The 24,607-nt window shown below is 56.2% G+C and overlaps 2 protein-coding genes across 7 annotated transcripts; one reads left to right on the forward strand and one right to left on the reverse strand.

Moving 5' to 3' along the window:
* Positions 1–1,298: 1,298 nt before the first annotated feature.
* Positions 1,299–18,648, reverse strand: RNF121 (ring finger protein 121). Of its 4 annotated transcripts, XM_040583238.1 has the most exons (10): positions 18,560–18,627; positions 15,500–15,610; positions 11,940–11,977; positions 10,780–10,921; positions 9,638–9,792; positions 9,052–9,159; positions 8,125–8,245; positions 5,597–5,730; positions 3,651–3,752; positions 1,299–2,896 (listed from the first exon to the last, which is right to left on the reverse strand). In XM_040583238.1, exons 4-10 carry the CDS (start codon positions 10,903–10,905, stop codon positions 2,776–2,778), a joined length of 867 nt encoding a protein of 288 aa, XP_040439172.1. In that variant the 5' UTR covers positions 10,906–10,921; positions 11,940–11,977; positions 15,500–15,610; positions 18,560–18,627; the 3' UTR covers positions 1,299–2,775. The 4 variants fall into 4 exon arrangements, with proteins under 4 accessions (XP_040439172.1, XP_040439170.1, XP_040439171.1 ...); XM_040583236.1 differs by lacking the exon at positions 15,500–15,610 and having other exon boundaries at positions 18,560–18,648; XM_040583237.1 differs by lacking the exon at positions 15,500–15,610 and having other exon boundaries at positions 18,599–18,635.
* Positions 18,649–18,721: 73 nt separating this feature from the next.
* On the forward strand, positions 18,722–24,601 carry LOC121083173 (putative short transient receptor potential channel 2-like protein). Of its 3 annotated transcripts, XM_040583232.1 has the most exons (11): positions 18,728–19,132; positions 20,006–20,112; positions 20,452–20,586; positions 20,679–20,834; positions 21,186–21,349; positions 21,553–21,629; positions 21,788–21,972; positions 22,477–22,554; positions 22,782–22,906; positions 23,578–23,872; positions 24,230–24,601. In XM_040583232.1, the coding sequence occupies exons 4-11, from the start codon at positions 20,774–20,776 to the stop codon at positions 24,490–24,492; spliced, it is 1,248 nt and encodes a 415-aa protein (XP_040439166.1). In that variant the 5' UTR covers positions 18,728–19,132; positions 20,006–20,112; positions 20,452–20,586; positions 20,679–20,773; the 3' UTR covers positions 24,493–24,601. The 3 variants fall into 3 exon arrangements, with proteins under 3 accessions (XP_040439167.1, XP_040439169.1, XP_040439166.1); XM_040583233.1 differs by lacking the exon at positions 22,477–22,554 and having other exon boundaries at positions 18,722–19,132; XM_040583235.1 differs by lacking the exon at positions 24,230–24,601 and having other exon boundaries at positions 18,726–19,132; positions 22,477–22,674; positions 23,578–24,014.
* The last annotated feature ends 6 nt before the right edge of the window (positions 24,602–24,607 follow it).

Consider the following 24,607-nt stretch of genomic DNA (forward strand, 5'->3'; position numbering starts at 1 on the left):
TGCACCCCATGTGCCCACCCTGCCTACTTCCCCCCCCCGCCCCCCTTCCCGTGCCCGTGGACGAGCAGCCATGTGCACCCCAGGGTTGTAGGAGCGGGGCTCAGCTGCGCACCCATGTCCATTGCATGGGGCCCTGAGCCAGATGGTGTCACAGGGCTGGGGGACAGTCCCCGAGGCTGACAGCCCAATGCCATGCCCTGCCCATATTGAGCTGGGCCATGCCGCAGCCAGTGGTCCCCATGCCGGGGACCAGTTTGGCTCCCCACACTTCAGGGCTGGCCAGGGGCAAGGCAGGGTCTGGGCAGGGGGAGAGGGAGGTGGGTGAAGCCCCCTGGGAACTGAGCACCAGCACTGGGTGGGGGGAGCCCTGGGCGCTGGGCCGTGTGCCAGCTGGGGCAGGCCCACAGCTTAGCGCAGGCCTCCCAGCTCCAGAAGACGGAGAGAAACCCCCAGGGACCTGCCAGGGCTCCGCTCTGGTGCTTGACTGCGGGGGAGCCAGCCCCGGGGGCCAGCGAGGAACCTGAGCAGGGGCATGGGGACCCCAGACCAGGACCCAGCCCCTCTCCCTGTGGCAGAGCCCCCTGGGGCCAACCCACAGCAGCAGGAGAGTGGCAGACATGAGGGTTCCATAAACCCACCAAGATCATGCTGCAAAACCAGGGGAAGCCCCCGGGACCTGCTTCCCCAGCATGGCCAAGGCAGGGACGCAGCACAGGCACAGCCACGGGGCAGGAGGAGCCACCCGAGCCTCACGCGCTGGCAGCTCCTGTGGTGCAGGCACAGGACCAACGCACCGCATGGAAAAAAGCCCCTAAAAGCCCAGTGAGTTTCCTGGCTGTTGTTATCAACAGTTCCCAGAAGGGCAGGACCACAGCTACAAGGGTTCTCTCAGGGACATCTCCAAGCCTGCCAAGCACAACCTGTCCCCTTCCTTCCCACCAGGACGGGGACAGTGGCCGCATCATCCCCACAGCACCCGTGGGGATCTGTGGCCAGGGCTGCAACGGGACTGGCCCAGGGGCCCTGCGGGCAGCGAGGGGCCAGAGGCAGCTCATGTATGGGGATAGCCCAGCACCCTCCGCTCCTCCACCACATCCCTGATCCCCACAAAAGCCCAACCCAGCTGAGCCCAGGCTACCCTGATGTGAAATACGTGGGCAGGACCCATGGGGAGGGTGCTTTGTCCCCAGCCACTTTTGGCATCTGTCCCCACTGAGGGAGAGCACAAAGGGAGGAGGAGGAACTGTGGCCTCACTCTAGAGCAAGGAAGACGATCAAGAAAAACCCTGGGCCGCATCTCCGTTTCCAGGACTCTATTTCTGTGTTTGGCACAACATTGTGATGTGGTTTCACCCAAAAGAAAACCAAAAGGACTCAGCGGGGCACGTGGCGCAGCCACGCCAGGTCTCCCCTGGGTGACACAGCCTCCACTGCGCCCACAGCCGAGCTGCCACTGTGGCCACTTCCCAAATCCCCTGCGCAACGTGGCACAGTCCCTCACACCAGGAACGGGGGTGACACTGCCTCATGTGTCTCCGTCAGACCCCAGCACCCTCACGGGACACAGGTCAAGCCCTCACACCGCTGAGAGGGCTGGCTCCTGACCACCCCCAAAACGCTCCCAATTTCCCCCAGAGCCTCACAGCTGGCCCTGGGGTCAAGGACCTTGCTCCCACATGCTGCCATCACAGGCTGTACTCACCCGCTGCCAAAAAATGAGCCCAAAGCCCCTTGCACAAGATTGATGGGGGCACGGCTCCTTGTGCTGGCACGGCGAGGAGCGGAGCAATGCTGGGGCAGGGAAACACCAGCAGCAGCCCAGCCCTGCCCACGCCCTTTGCTCGATCCCTTTTATTACAGCGCCAAAAAGAGCAAACCCCAGCGGGGCATCCCCTGCGCCCTGGGGCAGGGGCAACCCACTCTTCTCAGGCTGCTCTTGACATACCATCACCATCACAGAAAGAGGTGCAGGGAAAGAAATGGCACAGCACACTCTGTGCCCTGGCTGGTCCCCGAGCTGCAGCAGCTGGGTGATGCCACCAGCTTCCAGGCAGGAATATAGAAAAAAGGGGGAGTGTACAAAAGGGTTAGCTGAGGCAGGGCACAGGCAGAGCCCACCATCACAGCGCGGGAGAGGGGCTCGGTTACTCCCCATGCACCCACGGCACCAGGGACCTGGCAGCCAAGTCTGGCCCATGGCGGTCAGTGCCAGGGCAGCAGTGTCCCTCCATCCCCTCTTCCAGGGTGCTGAGCTCCAGCCCCCGCAGGCAGCCTCTCCTCTGCAGCCCCGCGCAGCAGAGGGGCCCAGCCCTGACCCTGCTTCCCCATGTCCCGTCCTCACTGCTGGGAAGGCTGCTCCGGGGAGCAAGCGTCAGAGCTGGCAAAGCCTCAGCCCTCTCCCTGTCACCTCTCCCGGCAAAGCAGCAGGAGAGGGAGACGGAGAACAGCCCCCAGTCAAACGCTCAGCACACCGGGGCCATGCGAAGGGCCAGAGAGGGGCTGGGGCAGGGAAACGGGACAAGCGTCTCTTTTCAGCTGCAATAGAAAGTTTTCAATATGCTCATTAAAATAATTGCTTTTTAAAAAAAGACTCCCCCAGCCCTAGTGGGAGGGGCCTCAGGGCAGAGTCCTCCTTCGGCCCCCAGTGCTGCAGTCCTTGGGGACGGCTGAGGTCCTGAGAAGTGACAGAGAAAAGCCAGCGTTCCCAGCCAGCTGCTGTCCCCTGCCCTGGGCACGTGTCCTCTCGTGGCTCCACGGCTCCCCCACCGCCTGCCCTTACTCCAGCCCCAGGATGTAGTTGATGCCCTGGACCAGTCCGATGATCACCGGCTGCCAGGCCACCAGGTAGCGCAGCCAGTCCAGCAGCTGCCCATACATGACATGAGGCCTCTCCCAGCTGGGTAGGAAGGAGTTAAAGAACCACGGGGACAGGGACAAGAGGAGTGTAGCCCACCAAGGAGACACTCAAAGCTGCCACACCACAGGGACAGGGGGAACAAAGCCTCAACCCTCTGCAGCACTGGCTCCCTGGGGAGGGGTGGCTCTGGCCAGGCTGGGGCTCACCTCAGCTGTGCCTTGGCAAGGAGGGTGTGGGGTGCAACCAGGTGTCCTGCAGGATGTGGGGGTCCAGGTTAACCATCTCCTCCTCCCAGGGGACCGACACGACTTGCCTCAGAGAGGGGGCAACACACATGCTGCACAGGCAGCAAAATCCAGTGCCCGGCTCTGCGGGAACTCACTTCCCACAGGAACATCCACAGGCGGAAAAGCAAAACGTGGGGCTTGAGCCATCCCTTACAGCGGTGCAGGGAGGGGGATGAGGGCTGCTGAGCCCTCTCATGGTAAGCAGGGGCTGTGGGGCTCAGCCACGAAGGGCTTCATGAGCATTTTCATCTCTCACCGGAGGGAGCAGCACCCTCAGTGGAGCCCACAGCCTCCCAGCTTCCCCCAGACATGCCCACTGCCCCGTGCCAGGCAACACGCCCAGCTCACGGACAGATTTTGCAGAGTCTCTGCCATTGCTGTGGGCTGGTAGCCACCTGCCTGGGGGGGCCTGGCGAGCCCAAATGAGCAGCCAGCAGCTCCCAGGCATGGCCCTGAGCCCCTCATGCACCCTACCCACTGTTCCCCTTCACAAGGAGAAAGGATACGGGTTACTGAACATCCTCTTGAGATCCACCTTCTCTTTGCAGTATGGACACGTCTGCTTCTTCCCAACGATGCACCAGCCACGGATGCAGAACTCGTGAAACCTGGGGAGGGGCACGTTAAGGGGAACTGCTTCATGTTGGGGCAGGGGGAAACAATGATGGCACACAACTGAGCATGGAGGAAACCACTGAGCTTAAAAAAAAACGTCATCCCCATGCCACTGCACAGGGTATCAGACAGGCAAGGGTGTCCACATTGCACAACTGCAGCCCTTTCCTAGAAGGCACGGCACCTTCCAGGCAGAGAGGAAGGAGCTCATGGGGCAGTGGGCTGGGGAGGCATCATGAGGGCTATGATGAGATGGTGAAGAGTCTGTGTCTCGACAGTGCCCGGCGCACACGTAACCCAGCACACGCTAACACCAGAGCAGGGTTAGACCGACACGGGTGGCTGGGGGAAGCTCCTCAATTTGAGAGTGGGAGCAGGCAGCAGAGGACTGGCAGGGATGTGTCTGGCTGCGAAATGCTGGGGCTTTGAGTTCTGGGAAGGTTTGTACAGCCCAGGAGAGCTCTGCAAACTTGACTCTGTGTGTTACACAACGGCTTCTCAAGGATTAACAACGTATTTAAGGGACTTCTCCCAGGGACTGACTTGCAGGTGCCAGCTACGCTCCATCATGGCAGATGAGTAACAAGGATTTACTCAACCTGAGCCCAGCCCTGAAGAAGTCACAGGGAAACATGAGGTGGCTGCAGCCACCATGACACAGCTCTGGGGTGAGGCCGCTTGCCCTGTTGGGGAACTCTGCCATGCATAAGGGTGTTGCTGAGCAAACAAACTCCCCCAGGTAATGCCTCTGCTGCTCAGACCCAGGGTTAATGCCAGAGCAACAGCAGGAGCCACTCCCCCCTCAGCCCAGGGATTACCACAAGCACAGACTCCTTCAACAGCCACAACCCCCCACCAAGCTGCCACAGGGTGCGTGACAGGCAGGCTCAGGCCCTGCACGGGGTCAGATGCTGGGGCCAGGCTGGCATACACCTCGCAAACACTTTACAGCGATTAAATTTAGGTGAGTTTTGCCACCATGACCTTTGCTCAGGCCCAGTTTGGAAAGCACCTCGCAGCCAGTAACGCAAGCAGTGCCAGAGGACACCCCATCTCCTCCACCGCTGAGTCACTACCGGAAAAAACCCTGAGCCCTCCCCTGCTGGGGCTGAGCAACAACCAGGACTTCCAGTTTCAAAATCAGCTGAAGGGGAAGGGTGAGCAATTCCAGGGTGCTGGAAACCCCGCTGCGGCCAGAGTCGCTGGAGGATTTCTGGGGAAGGAGGAAGCTGCTGGACTGTGGCTGGAGTAGGCAGGGCAGGCACTGACTGGCAGCACAAAGCTGCAGGGGCTGTTTTCCAAGGGATGCTGCGTGGGGCAGGCAGTGTTTTCCCCCAACTCTTCCCTTCGGAGGCTCTCAGCCAGGACTTGCAGCAGTAGTTCTCCAACAAGGGGCCAGTGTGACACACAGAGCACTGCTCGGCTGGACCAGGGACACTTCACGCCCCTACCTCATGCTGACGGGAGCTGGCATGGCAGCAAGCGCTGGGCAGTCAAGTCCCAGCAGATTTGGCAAAGGTAGCTGGAAAGCAAGGCACAGCTCCACAGCAGCGCTGCCACAGCAGGGGCAGCTGGAGAGGGGAAGGAAGAACAACCACTTGTAAAACGGAAGCAACGAGGCATTGATTTCAGGGACATGCGGGACTTTGCCTCTTCCCATGCCAAGTCAGCGATGACACAGGCAAGGATCACATGTAAAATCAGCAGAATGGCCCCAAGTCCCAGGACAGGCGTTTCTTCACCCCAGGCTGGAGAAGGTGCAGGGCAGGAGCTCTCTGGTGCCAGCCCTGGCAGGGAGTCAGCAAGGCAGTGGGCTGGCTCCCAAGGAAAAGGATACACGTGGTTGCAGGAAAGGCGGTAGGTGTTCTCGATGATCCCCTCCTCATTGACATCCACGAAGATCTGCTGGCCGCAGACAGCGCAGACGCTGTCAGAGAGGTGCTTGGTGGGCATCCCCGAGGCGCTGTAGAACTGAGCGAGGGCAGAGCAGAGGGAAAGCAGTGACAGCAGGAGGGCACGTGTCCCATGCCTACGTCAGCACAGCTAAACTTTAAGGAGGGCTGGGGTCAGCACCTGGAGTCCAGCCTCAGCCTTTTGGGCTTAAAAACCTTGTTACAGGCCCAGCTGCGGGAAACAACTACAACAGGACAGGGAGCTGCTCAGCCATGTGGTGGCCCATCACACCCCAGGCCCTCTGCCAGCCCCACAACCCCCTCCCCATGCCGGGGACCACCCCCCTTCACTCCCCAATGGCCTGGTCAGTTGTCAGGTGCCTGCTGGGCTGGTGCACCCATGCCAGGCAGCAAGGGCAGAGGCTGGGGGTGAGAGCAGGACAAGCTGGAGGTGACAGCTTTAACCCAAAATGGCAGCCTTGGGCTGGCAGTTGAATATGGTCCAAGCCTCCAGCCCCACAGGTCCCTGAAGCTCAGTCAGCTGAAGAACAAAGCGCAGAGCAGCCACCCCCCAACCATTTCCAAGCCTGTTGGCTCAGCATCAGCCTGATGCAGCACGCAGGAGGGTGCAGGCACGCAACCACATCTCCCTGCGTGCAGGTCTGGTCCCACACGCTCCAGGGGTGGCCACGAGCCCTGGGTCACTCATGCTGTGTCCTGGCTAGGAGACACAATATCTCAAGTTGGAAGGGACCCATAAGGACCACTGAGTCCAACTCTCTACTCCTCAAAGGATTACGTAACACTAAACCACATGACTAAGAGCATTATCCAGATGCTCCTCGAACTCCTGACAGGCTTGGTGCTGTAACAACTTCCCTGGGAGTCCATTCCAGCGACAAGCCACCCTCTCAGTGAAGAGCCTTTCGCTAACATCCAGTCTGAACTTGCCCTGATGCAGCATTACCCCATCTCCTCGCGTCCTATCGCTGCTCACCAGAGAGAGATCAGCAACTCCCCCTCCGCTGTCCCTCTTGAGGAAGCTGTAGAATGCCATGAGGTCACTCAACAATGAGGTCACTCCTCAGTCTTCTCCAAACTGAAGAAGCCAAGTGAACTCAGCAGCTCTTCCTAGGTCTTGCCCTCGAGACCTTTCACAGTCTTGGTCGCCCTCCTCTGGACACACTCTAGTAGTGTGATGTCCTTCATACATGGAGGCACCCAAAACCGCACACCGAATTCGAGGTGGGGCCACACCAGTGCAGTGCAGAGTGGGACCATCTCCTCCATCGACCAGCTCACTGTGCTGGGCTTGACGCCCCCCAGGACACGGTTGGCTCTCTGGGATGCCAGGCCACGCTATTGACTCATACTCAACTTGTCATCAGCCCAGGCTGCTCTCCAGCCTCTCGTCCCCCTAACCAGGATTACCCTGTTTCAAGTGGAGAATCTGAGACTTGCTCTTGTTAAATTTCACACAGTTGGTGATTGCCCAGCTCTGTAACGCCTCTCTGCCCTCAAGGGAGTCCACAGCTCCTCCTAGTTTAGTATCATCAGCAAAACCTGCCTCCAGCAGACCTGGCACAGCTTCGCTCTGACCACCCAATGGAGTGGCACCCTTGGGCCGTGGTGCCAACTAGCAGCAGCACCCTCCTGGCAGTCCTGCAGACAGGCCAGACCCTCGGGGTCTGTCCTGGGTACCCACCACCTATGCAGGGGGAGACCTGAGCTCTGCCAAGGTGTCCCAGTGTGAATGGAAGGTGGCTGGTGAGGGGCTGGGGCTCCCCAGTCCTGCCAGGCAGAACCTCCAAGGAGCAGCAGCAGAAAGCTCTGAGAGGAGGAGGAGGAGTAAATAAGAGTCCAAGACCTTTAAAGGGCTGCTGCAAAGCAGCAACATGACCTACTGCATGTAATTTTTGGTGGAGTGCGGCTTTGTTTGGTAGCAGGTGAGTGGGCCACCACTGAAGGCACATGGGAACATAACCTCTGTCCACAGGGACAGCACAAGCTGCAGCAGATACAAGCAGCAGAAGGAAGCCCATGGTGTGAACCCTTAAGTTCTTAAGTTAACACACCTGCTGCATGGTCCCAGAAGCAGGAGTGCTCTTTGGTACTGGAGATTTTAAAGACCCAGAGAGAGAATATTTGTCAGGAGTTTAGAGAGGGGCTGAACAGATCCTTCCATTCCTTATTTCTTGTGCTTCTGGAGACTAGGGAACACCTGAAGAAGCTCTGCTCTTAAGGAAAGATCTCGGAGCAGCTCTGTTACGCCAGAAACCTCCCAGCCTTGACCATGGCAGCGGGTCCAGAGAGAGCACAGCGGGAAAGGCAGCAGCCTCAGAAAGCCCTTCCTCAAGTCTGATGCACTTTCCCATTTGGGGGAGGCAAAAGCTATTGCTGCAACTGACACACTTCAGGCCCTCCCATAATGGGGCAGGACTCTCACCTGGGGAAGAGCATGGCATTAACTCACCCCGATCGTTGAGGCCATGTAATCTGCACACATCTCAGCAAAGTCCCGCTCCAGAACCCCGTAGTAAAGACCATAAAAGAGGAGGGAGATGCCAAAGTCCATCGCATCTTCTGGTTTGATTCTACAACAGAAGAGCCAAAATGACATCAAGAGCTTTTTTGGGGGGGCTGCAGGGGTGCTGACATAGCACACAGCGCTAACTCCCATCACAAGAGCAGCAGACACATGTCACCCAGAAGCATCACCTGCAGAGGTCTTCTAGGTGCCTGCCCAGAACAGCCCCAGCCCCTGCTTCTGGGACACTTCTCCTTGGATGTCAAAAAGCAGCATTTGAATGGAGATGTGGGTGTAACACCCAGGTGTCTCGTATCTGGTGCCCACCACCCTCACCAGCCTCTGGAATGAGCAACTACAGTAATCTCCCAACTGTTTTGTGCACCAGATCAGCTCCCAGTAAGCCCCCAGTTAATACTTCCATGTCTGTGCAGGCAGCTGCCAGGTCTGCTCATACACCAGAGAAGGAATCAACCTCTCTAAAACATGAAGGCTTGGGCTAGGGTCCTCTGCTACCACACCTGGGCTGGCTGCCTGTTGCAGGTATCCCTTCGTCAGGGTAGCAAAGAAAATGCTACTCTTTATCAGGAAGCAAAGAAAATCCCACTGCTGCTCCCAGGCCAGACACAGGCAGAGATGGAGGAGCTGCTGCCAACGCAGCCGAGTTGGAAGCAGGGCTCTCCAGCGACCCTGACCAGTTCAGGTAGCACCATCTTACCTGTGATCCTCCCAGCAAGAAAAGGGCATCCCTGGAGTCTCTTTGGTCCCACTAATCAGATTGCTAAGACAACTGTTTTTCCAGAGTCGCAGCCTTACTCCACACAGTGTGTTACATCCCTCGCCCCAGGAGTGGGACCCAAAAGATTCACTCACCTGAACAATAAGTTAAGACCAAAAAGCGTAAACATCACAGCCATGTACCCTACAATTCCAGTGGCATAGCTGATCTTGTATATTAGTAGAAACCATTTATAAACCAGCCTGTAAAGAATTAAAACAAGAATTTAACTACTTCATTTTTTCCTGAAAGAAACTGCAGCAAGTACTTTGTAAACCTGGATGGTGGTGTCAGCAGACACTTCAACTAGCCACACACATGAGCTTTAAATTTCTATTTCAAGCCACAGAACCATCCCTGCCACGGGCCACTTACAGTCTTGACTTCCAAACCAGAAACCTCAGCATCTCCAAAGGCTACAAGCAAGTGTGCTTCATACTGGGAATGCCCTCGGATGAAGTATCTGCCTTTCCACCACCCACTCGCGTACCACATGCATTGGGCTGGCTGCCAGCAGCCAATTAGTGCTTTACACCGACTGACATGGGCAGCACGGGCAGGGGTTGAGTGCTCCCAAGGTACAAAGTTTAAGACAATGATCTGTGGCAGCAAAACTGGAAAGAGCGCCTTGTAATGATTCCCCTGGGGCTGAGGAGTTTTCCCAGAAACACATGTACTAACCTGGGTGTTGTCTGTACCAGAGGTTTTCGAGTTGCCCTGAAGGTGACAAAAGCTGTGACTGCTGAGAATAGCACCCAGATTACCAGGAACCGCCACCAATACAGCTTGATCGTGAAATACAGAGGCACTACCCACATCTGGAAGAGGGTCACCATCTGCAGGAACAGAGGAAAAGCATTTTGAGCTGGCTCTCTGCTCATCAGAAACACCCTGCCACTCCTGGCAGCTGTTCTCCCTGCATCAAAGGGCTCTGAATAGCAACCAGGAAACTCAGGAAGTTTGGTCTGTGGCACCCAGAGAACAGGCTCAGAGCCTGGCTGAAGAAGTTTGGGGCAGCAGCCACGTGATCTTTGGTAACAAAGGACTAGAGCCAGAGGGAGAATGCACAGGAAACATATCCAGAGGAAGGTACAGGAGATGATCCACCTAACTAGTTGTTGTAAGGCTGCTATATAAACCTTCACCTTTCCAAGGACCCGAACACAGCAACCATACAAACATCAGACAAATATTAAACAAGGAGACAGGTGCAGTGGAAGGTTTCAGACTCACCTCTGCCCTACAGCCTATTCCCAAAAGGGATCTACAGCCCTGCAGCTGAGCTCCTGTGGTGCTGCGGGAGGGGCAACAGGCAAACAGGTTCAGTTTAAAGTTCATAGAGGGTTATAGGTATCGCCTGGAAACATTACTTTTGATACCGAAATCAGAGTGAGGTCAGTTAAGGTAGAATAACAGTCCCTGACAAGCCAGTGGCATCAGCAAGTGGCAGGTCTGCTCAGCAGACAATGCTGCCAGAACTGTCAAAACCAGGGGCCCAGCAGCAAGAAGTCCCCATTGCTTCTGAGGAAGCACCCAGAAAAAACAGCTTCTCTTTGCATTACCCTCAGGACAATACCGGAGATCTGTTTCTCCGATCACCTGGTGTCAAAGCACTATGAAAAACAGAGTTATTGGCATCACTTGTAACAGATGTAACCTCATCCCTAGCTAGAATCCCTGCAGGCTTCTGGGAAGACAAGGGGTATCTCAACACCAGCCAAAAAGAGAAAACCAGGAGCATACTTCTCATCAGCTAAAGGACAGCATCACTCAGCACTCACACCCCGCCTCAGAGACAAAATGGTTGCATGGGAGACACTTACGTTGTAGGAGCGAGGGTGCCTCTGCTTCCACTGAACCAACAGGAGCTGTGCCACCACCAGCGTGGCGATAAGGATGAGGACCATTTCGGCATGCATAGCCTCGTGACCACGGTGCTTGGCATGCATTCGTGCATGCTCCACCCTGCAACACAGGGAAAAGGTGGCTGAAGAGCATGCGGGCACAGATCACATGCTAACAGCACCGTGGGGCTGACAAACACCTCGGCACGGGCAGCCAGGAAGACCAGACTGAGAAACACCACAAAGGAGCATCGTGGAGATGGGTGCTGCATTGCAATCCAGAGGAGAAAAGACAAAAGGCTTCTCTGAGACTAGCTCATTCTTAAACTGTGAAAGCCAAGACTGCCATTCAGCCCATCCCGGTATGAACAAGGCAGAGAGAACTCACACTGACATATCTGAACTAAGGAACGTGGAGTACACGTTTCACGTAACTCACTCACCACTGCAACAGCATCAGCTGAGTGGCTGTTTGACGCCACGAGTGTGCACCAGCTCTCAGTACCAAACCCTCAGCCCAGTTTCAGAGCCACCAGCACCATCCTCCCTCTCACCCAGCAAGGAAAAGGCTTGGACAGGCAGGGCACAGTCTATAGCCAGCAAAACCCTCTGACTCCAGCAAATTGCTTCTCTCTGCCCTGGATAACCCCATGCGTATCCTGGAAGAAGAGATTTCCAGACTGATGCTCTGCAGACACCCGGGATTTCTTTGCAGCTTGTGCTGTTTAACCAAAACCCAAGACAGAATTAAGACCTCTTAAATCCTTACATCTCTGTCTCAAGCTGACAAGACAGTTCAACTTAGGGGGGAAAAAAAAAATATCCAAACCCAACAAATATGCCAAATTCTCTGATCTGAAGCCACCCTGTATAAATCCATACTGAGAGACCAGCCTTACTGTGCTTTCAACAAATGTCTGGCTGAAATGGGTTTGACTAGAGGAAAAGGAGGAGTATCTAGTCAGCAATTTAAAGGAAAAACATATTAGTATTGCCTTTTAGGACAGTTCCTACTTCCCTCTAACAAATAACGCTGTCCTCTCCCATCATGAAAATGGGCTGTGCTGCTGGTAGCTCTGGTCAGTAGCAGGAGCTCACTCAAGCTGTAATCGTCAGTTCACCTCACAACACAGACTCACCTCCATCTCTCTTCTGGGGACAAGTGTGAAAGATCAACCTAGGGAGAGAAAAAAAAACACCACAGAAATCAGCTATTGAAGTACCAGCCTAGAACAGATAGCTGATTTCCTTCATCTGCCCAATCGGCACAGATGCTGGTTTATGTCCCACAGGAGCAAGGCTGTGCCGCGTCTACACCGCCTGCTCATCGCATGAAACACGGCCGCAGCACCTGGCTCCTTTATCTCCCGGGGAGATGCGATCAGTGATGACAGCAGCAGCAGCTGCAAAGGCATCCTGTGAGACCCCCAGGACTGCTCTTTGAGAACTTTCACAAGGGGGAAACCCTAGATTCAGCAGCTTTAAACAACAAACCCTGGACATGCCATCGTGACACCGCAGCCCAGAGCTGTCTTTTGACCCTCCAGGCAGCACAGGGAGAGCCACAGGGTCCCCCTGCTCCTCCACCACTTGCAAGTACCTTTCCCCTCATACTCCCATATTTCACTGCAGCTCACCGTCCTAGAGGAATTGGTTCAAGTCCCATGTTCAAAACCCAGCCAGGCATCTCTGGGCACACAGGGGCGATCCCAGTGCACATCAGAAACAGGACAGAGAGGGGAATCCCAAATTCCACCAGAGTGCAGGACAGGGGTTGGTGTCTACATGTCACCCACAAATCATCGACAAACAAATTTTCAGACAGAATCATGCAAGAAGAAAGATTTAGGACTTCCTTTGCTGACATGGCTGGGTGTCTCTCCCAAGTGTTACAGGCAGCAGGTTTTGCCCAACAGGAGCAACCAAGAGCAACAGGAGTTGCTGTTATTACCAACAAGAGATGATGAACTGGTGTAATCTGTGCTTAATGCAAGCTGAAACTGCCCAGCTGCACACAGAGCGTCAAGGACATCCTTTGCCTGACAGGTTTAGGGGACAAAAGGAACCAGCCTGTTATTTAGAAGGCCCCCCCCTCTGCAGAACCATGACCCCAGGCTAACCTTCTCAGCTTGCAAGCAAGCAGCATTCAAAGGCAGAGTCTCACAGAATTCCCCGTTTCCCCCAGCAAAATTTGGCATGAATACTCTCTCCATAAGGCATCTGGACTGGGCAGCAGTGAGGGCACCTTTGATACTGCATTTCAGCTTTCTCCTGGAGCTTTATATCTTCGCATAAGAACTGAAGAGGCCTCCAGCACCAGTCACATTCCTGCACGGGCTCACTGGCTGGGCATCCCAGCACCAGCACAAACCCTGACACACAGTGCTGGGGATGCAGCAAACAAAATCCCACTGCTCTGACTTCATGTCACCTTTCCTTGGCAAGACACAAACACAGATAAAACCTACAGCAGCTCAGCTGGGGCTGGGCATATAAACATACAGTTTACAGCCCCCCAGCTGGCTGGAGACCCTCCAGCACAGCCGAGGGGCTGGCACCCGCCCTGGCTGCTAACTCTTTCCCAGCACAGCCACAGCCCAGTGCATGGCTGGCCAGCCCGGAATGACCCACACCTGGATGTTTACCAGCAAGGAGGTGTGGAACCATAAGAAAAGGTACCAAAACCAAGGCACAGCAAGGACTTTATCATCACGCTTTCCTGTACACACTGGAGACATGTACACAGGAACAGGCTCCACCTCAGCACCACCAGCCTTGGATCACTGGGTACTGAACCACAGGGATATCCCTCAACCTTGGGACTGTTCCCCAAACCGATGCCTTGCAGGCAGCACCTCCAATTACACCTGGGCTCAGCTGAGGACACACATAGCTGCCTCATTTCCTCTGCGGCGCCTAATTATATCCCAGGGTGAGGAGGCAGGAAAACACGTGCGTGGCAGCAATCCGTCTGTGTGCTATTAGACATCTGCTGTGCTTCACCCTAGAGCAACACTTGCGAGAGGTTCAGTCCCCAAGGCCTTCAAGAAGCGCTTCAGTACTTAGGCAAATGCAAAACATAGACCTATGAAAATCCCTGTTCAAGCTCACTGGCCTGCCTGCATAGGAAACAGCATGTGACGATCTGACACTGACTCCAAGAAGTATGCTTGCACTGCCCAAATTCCCCAAGCTCTTCTGTTCCTAAAACATCCACATCCAGATTAATCAGTTCAGTCACTGCTTTCCCTTCAAAAAGTCAGCTACCCAATTCAGAGTTGGAACAACTGCTCTGATAAACAGTAAAAAAAAAAAAAAAAAAAAAAAAAAAATCATTCAAAAATGTTCTCAAATCACTGCGAGCAAAAGCTGATAAACTCCAAGTGCTTGTTGGCCCAGCTCAGCTCTGGCATAGGTCAACCCCTCTGCAAGCTCTGGGAAGTCACCAGGGGCTCCCACTGCCACTCCCCAGGAGATCCCTGCTCCCCCCAGGCTCTACCCCTGTCCTCACTGCATGAGGACATTTTACGAGCACAGACAGTCCAGCACCTTCCAAACACATCAATTATTTCTCCCCTCAGCATACAGCAGCTTGTGGTCACTCCTCTGTGGCACACCAGCAGCTGGTCCATCCACGCTGCTCTGTCCCATGCTCAGGGAACACTTTTCAGCCTCTCTCCCAAATCTACAAATTCTTCCAGCAAAAGAGCTAAAGCCTTCTCTGCCCCATACCCTAAGGCAATCCTGCATTTCACAGAGAAGAACGCTTCCTACCTAGCCATCCTCCAAAGCAGCAACTGCCATGTAAGCTGTCCTTGCAGGTGCAAGAATCCACAGCATCAGACACAATTTTCACTCAATTACAGGGACTGAGCTTCACCAGATTCCCCAGAGCTTAAAGCTCCTGAAATAACTTTGTTAAGGGGGGGCCAGGACGTGACAGACGGGATGTTCAAGCAGAGACAGAGCGATCTGATGACTGTCAGACACGACTTGGCAGAGCAGCCACTGCAAACTGAACCTTCCAGTTAACTCCTCCTTGATCTGCACACTCTTTTACCAAAGAAATCTAGCTTTGGTTCTAAAAATGAATAGCAATGGTGAATCCAAGCGTGAGAGACTGTGCCAGGAAGCACCTGCTCTTACCATTAAGTGTTTGTTCTATTTCTAGTTTGGGTCTGTCATTTTAACACCCAGGTTTTGGGTCCCTTTCTATCCCCATCAGCTAGGCTGAAGAGCCTCTGCTCATAAGTCTCCCTTTACCAGAGCAGAGAGGGGTTAGACAAGAACCACGACAATGACTGAAGTATCTGAAGATACACTCCACCAAGCCCTGAGCACCAAACCACTCCTGCTGGCAATACCAGCACAGGATGCCCTCTGTCTGACAAACCAGAGCTCTTACAACAACTATTTTTTTAAAAAAACATAAGGAATTAAGAATGATATATTCTGCTAGCTGTCTCCTCCAGAACTCACGAACCATTCAAAAAGCCCAGCCCCCTCAGCGTGACAGCTTGGCAAAACTGGCTATCTATGACTAAAGTCCAATTCTCTCCTCGCACACAGTACCATGACCCTTGGAAGAAACTCATGCCACTCTTCAGTTTTCAGCAAACTTGTGATCCCCATCACCAGGACAGTCAAGAGAACTCCTCTCTAGGAAAACACAAAGGCTGCGGTTACCTATAATACAAACCTCATAACCGCCTGTTTCTTGCAGTCCAGAAGCAGGGAGACAGGAAGATCTCCAGGCACATGTACCAACCACCCAGCTGCAAGCTGGCTGTAATCTCCTTACGCTCTAAATCTGGGAAGGAGGTAAGGAGAACGTCTTGAGGACAGAGAATAAGCAGCTGCTGATTTCAGTTCCAAGCTACAGACCAGCCTACAGTTCATGTTGCACAGCTCCACAGTATTTTGGCCATCAAAACCAACAGCAGCCAGCATCTGCTACGCACAGCACCGGGCAGAGGCACAAGAGCCGAGGGTCCAGGATGCCCGGGACCTGATTTCATCTCTCCCACAGCCCCAGCCTCAGTATATATTTCACATCACTCACTAGGAACAATCTGAAATAACTGGAAGATAAATCTCAAGAGAAATAAATACCTTTCAAGAGAATGCCCAGAGTGCAGTGATTCACCTGAAGCAGATTTTAAAGAGGCAGGCTCTTTAGTGAAGTCTGAGAAAATTTTGGAATCTCAAGTCTTCATTTCTTCTGCTCACAAAACAGCACAGTAACAATCAGCAGGGAGTAAAAGGCCCTAACTGATCAAATGTTTCAACAATCGCAAATTAAACCTTTGACAACAGCCTGAGTTACAATCAGGCAGAGCCAAAGCCACATGACACTCAGTGTTTATCCCACATGGGTGCACCAAGTGAAACATTAAACTGCTTTCAGATCTCCACCGTGCACCAGCTCCACCGTTAACTGTTCGTCAGCGATGTGCTCAGCCCACAGAGCTGCCAAGATCTCAAACACAAGCACATGGATTTTGTCCTGATGGATGTGGATTTTGTGGAACCACAGCACAGAGTTAAGCACAGCCCGTCAGTTGCCTCCTCGCAACGCCCTCTCAGCCAGTCCCAAAAACAGTTTTCTGTTGGACTGAAAAACAGGAATTTCACTTCTAAGCATCTTCAGCTCTTCTATGTTTTTACATGGAAAAGGTTTCCCATCTACTGCTGGCACTGAACTAAAGAGCTCATGAGTGCAAGAGCTTACTGTTTGCTTACTAGTTTGCTTTGAGTCTCACTTATCACAATGGAAGAGATTCACAGGGGGATGCCAGGGTTGCTTGTTCAGAGAGGAGTTCAGACAGCCTGGTTCCAGCATGCACACATACACCTTTGTGTTCTTCAAAGCCTGGCTGGACAAACACCTCTCTGGCATAAAAAAGCCACCAGTAAACATCTTAAAATATAACAAGAAGCAACTCAAGAGTGACCAACTTGTGGCTAAAGACATTTGGTCACTGGATTTGAGGCTGAATCCTCCTGTCATCCCACTGTACCTGCTCTTTGGTAGCAACACATGGCACAGGAAGGATGCACAAGCTCTTACTGCGCTTCAGGCAGACTGTCTCACCTTGCTCACACAGCTCAGCCATACAGGAGGGAAGTTCCACAAGTCAACCCTGCCAGTAAACTTCCCAAATACAACCTTCAGCACCTGAAAAATTTTAAGCCAAACTACCAGTTCTTGAGGAAAAGCACTGAAAAACCCCAACTGCACCAGCCAAGCATCTTGTACCCCTTGTGTTGCTGCTCCAGCAGGGCTGCCAGCTGCACGCACACAGAACCACTCTGCAAGCAAAAGGAAAACTCCTGAGTACAAAGCGCAGGTAACAGCAAAGAGCCATGACGAAGCCTAGGACAGCAGTGCCATTACAGTGCTGTGGTACGGTGGCACACATGCCGTGGCAGACACAGATGCCACACTCCCGTTGTGTAGAAGCAGGCACGCCCCTGCTCTCAATTCCAGCTTTTTGAGCGGATTTTTTTTCTTTTGGGCTTTATAATTTTTCATCTCCAGGAATGCTTGAACACCATCATGGGAACAGTGGGAACTTCAGTTAAAGCCCTCTACCTCACATGGCTTCAATTCCCCAAGAGCAACAAGGGCCACTGATTATCTCAGCACGGAAGTTCACACGGCGCAGCACCAAGGTGACAGGCAGAAGTCGCTGCCAGGAGAGAACACTACCCGTGCTGCCGGCATCCGAGGGCACCGCAAGCAGCCCCGCGTCCTCCCGTATTCTCTGAAATGCAAATCCCACCCCAGTCTCGCATGGCTTTTCCAGCAGTGAGTTTTAAAGTCAGAGAATGAATTAACAGCAGAGAAGCTTCGCAGGTGCCAAAGGACCCAGCTAGTGTTTCCAGGGCCCCTCTTCAGCTGCGCCAGCTCGAGGGGCCCTGTCTGGAAACAGGCACTTTGGCCACTTCAGGGATGCAAAGTCTTTCAGAGGCCCTTGTCGCCAGTTACCTGCCATGTCCCAAACTGCCAGTTTCTCACACAGCTCAAAGGTTGTTCTGAGCTTCCCCTCCACCATCGCCCTCCTCCCCTGCGCTCCTCACAGCTGCCTCCAGCCACATCCAGCCTCTCACCCCCCACTCAGGACGGCCACCCACCCCAGAGGCACATTCTCATCCATCTCACCCTTCCCCAGTGCCTCCGAGACCCACAGGGACCCCACAGCCCTCCAAAGCCCCTCCTCCTGAGGCCCTGCAGATCCACTGCAGCTCACCAAAAAAAAGCCCAAAGGCGCCCTCACGCAGAACCCCCCAATGCCCCGCTGCCCCGGGGGCCTTCAGATGCTCCCAGGGCCCTCCTGCCCCAGGGACCCCCAATATCCCCCTGCCCCAGGGGCCTGGAGGTTCTCCCGGGGCCCTCCCGCCCCAGGGACTCCCAGAGCCCCTCAGCCCTAACGGTCCCCATACCCCCCCGCCCCAAAGCCCTGGAAGCTCCCAGTGCCCCAGACCACCCTCCCCCGCCACGCCCCAAGGTCCCCCCAAGCAGCCTCAGTGCACACACCCCCACACCCGTCCGCCCCACCTCCCCCGACCCCAGCACCCCCAGCCCCGAGCTTGCCGCTGCCCGCCGCTGCCGAGCCCCCCGCAGTCCCCGCCGCAGGGCCCTGTCCCCTAGCCAGTGCCCCCAACCCGGTGTCCCCCGCCCCACAGCCCCCCTTCCCTAACCCTCCCGGGGGCCCCCAGCCGGCCCCGGTCCACGGCGCTCCCGGCCCCCCGCTACCTCCTCCACATCGCGCTCGACGGGGCCCCCAACCTCCACCTCCAGCACCGCCGCCATCTTGCCCCCCCCGTCCCCTGCGGCCAGCTTCTTCCGCCACCGTCCGCCAATCACCGGCCACGCCGTCGCACCTCCGCTAATCGCTTGGCGCGGCGCTGCCCCGACGGCCAATCAGAGGAGAGGAGGGGTGGGACAGCCGCCAGAGGCGCCGCTACAGGCAGAAGGAAGGGGTGAGCTGTCACGGCCAGGGATCTTCTGCCATTTCCAGTCCCAAAGTGGGACGCACAGTCCCTTCCGGTGGACCCGGTTACACCGGCCGCCTCGCACCGCGGGGCTAACGATGTCACCGCCCCCTTACGCTATTTCGGAGGGAGTGCACATGGCAGACGGTTCCTTAGGGCCGCGGCGCGGCAACGCGGCCCAGCCAGAGGACTGCGTGTCCCGTCAGGCACCGCGGCCGGGGACTTAAGCGAGGGGGGAGTGACAGGCCGGCGGGGACTGGGCTTCTGGGTCACGGGTCGGAGGTCAGGGGTCACCGGGTTTGAGCGGAAGATTCGGGCGGCGGCTTCGGGATCGGTGCGCCTCGGGGGGCCGTGGGGCAGAGCCGTGAGGGGGCGGCCTGGGGGGCAGGGCTGGGGGTCACTAGGGTGGTGCGATGGGCTAGGGGGGCTGTGGGGCCGGGCTGTGAGGGGTCTGGGGGTGCGATTGGGGGGTCGGCTGTGGGGCGGAGGGGCCTGTGGGGCACTGGGAGGTTGAATGGGCTGGGGGGGGGGGCTGAATGGGTAGGGGGGCTGCAGGGCACTGCGGGGGTGTAATGGGATGGGGGTCATGGGGCAGAGCTGTGAGGGGGTCATGGGGTGGAACGGGGGGTGAATGGGGTGGGGGCTGGGGAATTAATGGGGCTGGGGGGCATGGGGCAGAACTGGGGGCTACTGGGGTGGCAGAATGGATCTGGGGGGGGTTGTGTGTGTGTCTGGGGACACTGGGGGGTGGGACTGGAGGGTCTGAGGGCAGTTGTGGGGAAGGACTAGGGGCACTGGGGTGACAGAATGGGGCTACAGCTTGTGGGCTGTGTGTGGGTGGCACCAGGGGGGTGGAATGGAGCCGGGGGGGGCGGGTGGGGTTGTGGGGTGAGTTAAGAGCAGAGGGGTGGCTGAATGGGGCTGGGGGGTTGTGAGTCAGTTGGGGGGGGTTAATGCTGTGGCAAAACAAGGCTGCAAGGTCAGGGGGCAGAGCTGGGAGGCGCTGGGGCTGGGGATGAGGCTGGGGGGTGAGGTTGGAGTCAACGGGGACTAATGAAGAGGCTGCCCCAGAGCCCCCCACTTTGCACCATCTGAAAGTGGGGAGAGCTGTGCTATGGCAGGCGGGGGCAGAGGCTTGGCTGGAGCCCCAGCTCCTCATTGCCAGGAGATGCTCAGTCCTGCCACAGACCTGCCCTCTCCTCACCAGGTGCCGGAGGGATCCAAAAGGTAGCTCGGTCCCGACAGAGAGTTGTCTCCAGGGGATCTCAGATGGCTCCAGTCAAAATCGGCTATGTTGTGTTCTTCTCCTCACAGGTCTCTGGGGTGTTTCCTCAAGGCGGGGGGCTCGATGGGAGGTTTGCAAAGCCCAGGTTTCCCTCTGAGTTGTTGAGGTCTCTGAAGAGGGAGGGGGGGGTCTCGGTATGGGGTGTGACAGGGTGCAGCGCCACAGCTCTCCTAGTTAAGTACCAGCTGAAGCTTGCTAATTAGTGCTGAAGGGCAGGAATTGCGTGCAATTCTTCCTCTCAAAAAGCGGAGTGCAATTTCTGTGCATTGCCAGAGAGTCCTCCGCACCCAGAACGAGATGGAGGGGAAGGGGAAGGCAGGCAGGGAGGGAGCTGGTGTGTGACATGGCACCTCTGCCATCACGTGCAGGACCCCAAGTACCCGGTGGAGAACTTGCTGCTTGAGGACAGGCTTTGTCCCTGGCTCAGCTGCCCCCAAGACCGCAGCAGGCAGCTGAGATTGGAGCTGCAGCTGGAGAGAGCCAGTCCCATCAGCTATGTGGATGTTGGTACATTCCCTGCTGCCAGCTCGGGCAGGGCTGTACCCAGGATGGGCTTGGCAGCCCTGAACCTCACATCCTTCCTGCTTTAATACAGGCAACTGCGGCTGCGCCTTCCTCCAGATCGAGGTGGGATGTTCCTCATAGCCACTAAACCAACCCTATCTCACCCTGGTTCCCAGTGTTGCGCTGATGACACCAGCTGACTCAAAGCTGGACCAGAACCGCTGCAGGGTCCGGATGTTTAAGGAAGGTAAGTATTGCCCGATATGAAGGAAAGAGGCCCGGAGCAGAGAGGCTGGGGGGCTGCCGATGGGCTGCAGCTGGCTGGGGGTGGTGGAAAGGGAAGGAAAGACTAGGGAATGACACGTAGGGATGGAGATCAGGGGTTGTGGCCGTCCTGTTCACTGTGCAGCCTCAGGAGGGTTGTACCAGCTCTGCTCCCATGCCCTGGCCTCTTCCCATACCCATAATCCCCCAGTTGTCACTGTGTCCTGGTTCTGCAGGGAGAACAATGACACAGGGTGACAAGCTGAGGTGGGAGCGGTGCTGGGACAGTGGTATCCAGTATGCCCCCTCCACCCTAATTGCTGCCCCTCTGCAGCAGACTTCCTGGTGCTGGCAGTGGGGCAGAAGTGGGACCGCCTGCGGCTCACCTGCAGCCAGCCCTTCAGCAAGCACAGCCATTTTGGACTGTCCTTCATCCATGTGCGCACGCTGCTGGACCCTGAGGACATCCAGCCACCCCCTCCTTCACAGCAAAGCCTAGTAGGTGCCCCTTGTGTGCTCATCATGCGGGAACCCACTGGGAGGTAGCAGTGATGGGGCTTCCACTGCTTCTTCCACTTCTGCTGCTCGTGCTTCATGGAGAGGGCAAGAGGTTGCTCTCCTGGCTGGACCAGGGGCTGCACCCGGGGTGAGGGGCACAGAGTGCCTGTCTCAATTCCCTAGGGCATTCCCTTGTCCTGCAGGAGGATCCCGAGCCCGCGGACAGCCCCTGGCGCTCCAGCCCTGCCTTTTGCTGGACTTTCTTTCCAAATCCATGCTCATATGTAGCCCGCTCTGGTCCATCTCCATCCTTGCCCTGTGCAACCAGGCCTGGAGCCGCCTTGAGGTGTTGCCTCCAAGCCCCCAGGTGCTTGGAGCTCTGGCTCCTGCCAGCCTGCCTGCTCTCACCTCCCCACGGGGCTGACTGTCTGCCTCCAGGAGCTCAAGGGAGGAGGAGCAGCTGAAGAGCCGCCTGCAGCAGCTAGAGCCAGCTGCCTGTAGCCCAGCCTGCCTCAGCCGACCAGCCCAGATGGTGCTGTCAGCAGTGTGGAGCCAGGCGCTGAGGCACAGAGCCAGCACAGGAGCCCAGGGGGGTGACCCGGAGCTGCCAGCTGAGGACCCAGGTGAGCCAGAGCTGCCCATGGCTGGTGTAGGGCATGTTGCAGTGCAGAGAGCCTTTGCATAGTTGGTACGCACCCCCCAAAATCATCCAAATGGATCTTGTCCTGCTGAGGGCTCTGCCCGTGGCTGGAGTGATCCCACCTGGGGCAGGCTAGGGTGAATCCACAGCTGCCAGGGTGCTCCCCATGCCTGGAGGGATCCCATTTCTTCTGCCCCACTGGCTGCAGGCTGTGTCCTGGCAAGAGTGGCCTTCCTCTCTGCAAGTCACCCTCCTTACTGGCATGAGAGGAGTTCAATGGTAAATCCCACAGCCCACCGAGAAACCTCCTGCGTTCCATTTAGTGTCCGCAGCAAGGCAGCTGGAAGGGGTGATTGTTATTTTGTGTCACAGGGGTCTTTTTGTACCCCTGAATACTAGTGGTTCAGTTCTCACCCGGCCCCTTCCACCACGAGATCTGGCACTGTTGGGCAGAGGGAACGATTACTTCTTGTCTGCTGTTCCCCAGGCTCTGCACGGGATGTCCCTGCAGCCCCCACGAGAGCCCACAGGCAGCCAGGCAGAGACCTCCCAGCCCGGCGGGCAGGTAATCAATCCCTCAAGTCACCGTGTATCCCCTGCCCTCACCCCGGTGATTTGTCTGCTCTGAATCTTTCCTTGCCTGCTCCTGCCGGGCAGTTGGTGCACTGCTCCCTTCTCCTTTCTGGTGCGTTGCCAGATCTGGTCCCTGGCTGGGGTAGTCTTTCACTGCTTTGGGCAGGGCACAGCGGAGCAAGCCCTAAGCTCACGCCTGCTCTTGCAATGCCCCTGTAGGTCTCTGCCAGCTGCCTCAGGGCAGTCCACAGCAGAAGGAAGAGCCAGAGCCCACAGCCGATGTGAGAGACAGGCCAAGAGGGGTGACAGCAGTCATGACACGGGCATTTGCCCCATATGCTCAGGTGGGTCCTCTGGCCTGAAACAGCCTGCCTGTAAACATGGAGTCTGCATGGCTGACTTGAGCAGGGAGCAGGACATGCTTCTGGGCCAGAGCACACTGTGTTTGTCTGTTCATCTGTCCAGCTGGTGACTGAGTCCCCTCAGGCAGGCTGGGCGTTGAAGCGATGGTGGGAGAGACTTGTGGGGGGTGAGCCCAGAGCTCCATCCCCAGGAGCTGGGGCAGGTCCTGGCCCCGCCATCCCAGGCAGTAGCAGGATGGTGCTTGGGTGAGCTGTCCTGTGCTGTGGGAGCCATGGAGGCCAAGCTGAGCTGCACGAGAGTGGCTGTGGAGCTGCCACAGCATTGAGGTGGGTTCCAAGTGGAGGCGGCTGGGTTTGAAGAGAGGTGAGGGGACACCTGTGGCTGCTGCTGGCTCTGCTGTCCCTGCTGTCCCCACATGTGCGTTGAACCCCAGCTTTTCAGGGAGAAGCAGTGACAGCTGCACAGCCAGGACATGTCACTGCCACACATGCAGGGCACCCTGGCACCAGCCCTGTGACAGGCAGAAGAGGGATGATACAGCATATCAGGCGTGCCGGGCTGCCACAGGAACCTTCAGGGAGAGCATGAGGCCCCTGTGCTCACCCCAGCACTGCAGAGCCTGGGACAATGGCATCACCTCCCCTTTCTGCAGGTCACTTCAGCCTGGATCTCCTTGCACACACCTCCTGCTGTGGAGAGGAAGATCCTAATCCAGCCTGGCCTTCATCCTTGCGGTCAGAGGCATCCTGCAACACCTGGGTGTGCTGCCCCATCTGTGAGCTGCCCTTTGATGTGGTGGAGGTGGAATGACATGCCAGCACTTGTGAAGAGCAGGCAGGGACACCAGGCACCCTGGCCTCATCCTACCCCCTGGGGTAGGGCTGTGAGCACAGTGGGGACAAGCCCCATGTCATGGCACTCGGGGACTGAAGCAGTGCTGCTGCAGTGTGGATAACTGGCTAGCTGAAAAAAGGTCTCATAGTCCAGCCGGCAGGACAAAAATGCACACTGCTCTCAGCTTATCTGAAGTAAAGCAAAATACACTGTCTTTGGCTGTCCTTGTTACACAATAACAGGAAGATCACGGTGGGAAAAGAATGTTGCAGGTGGGAACAGATAACTACAGAAGAGAAACTAGGGGCAGGCTTGGTATTTAGGCAACTAACCAATAATGAGCTTAACTTTTTAATATGTATGAGCTAATTATAACAAGGCATAAAAGGTGACTGTAAGGTACAATAAATGAAGTCTGCTGATCACTCATATTGAGTGACTGTGTCTTCCCTCTGTCACAACACTGCAGGGGCTGGAGACACTGACCAGAACCCTGCCTGCCCCATCCGGGCAAGCTGCTGCTTGCACAGGCAGAGCCACAGCGCTGGACCAAGTTACACCATGGCAAGGCACAGGATTTGGGGAGGGAACAAGTCTGCCATGCTGGCAGAGAGGCAGCAGCCCTTGTGAATTTGTGGCAAGGCTTCTAGCCCCACAGCCAGACATGGAGGAAGTGTGGGGGCTGCATGGGTGCCAAAACACTGTAATGACAGGAGCTGGTGCTAGAGCGTAAGTTAAAGGAGGGGAATCATGGTTTTCCACTCTTCAGGACACACCCAGGTGCCCTGTTGCTGGCCTGGCTGACCCTACAGCCTGGTGTAGGAGCCAGCAGCCACACATGACCCAGG

The sequence above is a fragment of the Falco naumanni genome, chromosome 2, assembly GCF_017639655.2.
Source record: "Falco naumanni isolate bFalNau1 chromosome 2, bFalNau1.pat, whole genome shotgun sequence".
NCBI classification, from domain to species: Eukaryota; Metazoa; Chordata; class Aves; order Falconiformes; family Falconidae; genus Falco; species Falco naumanni.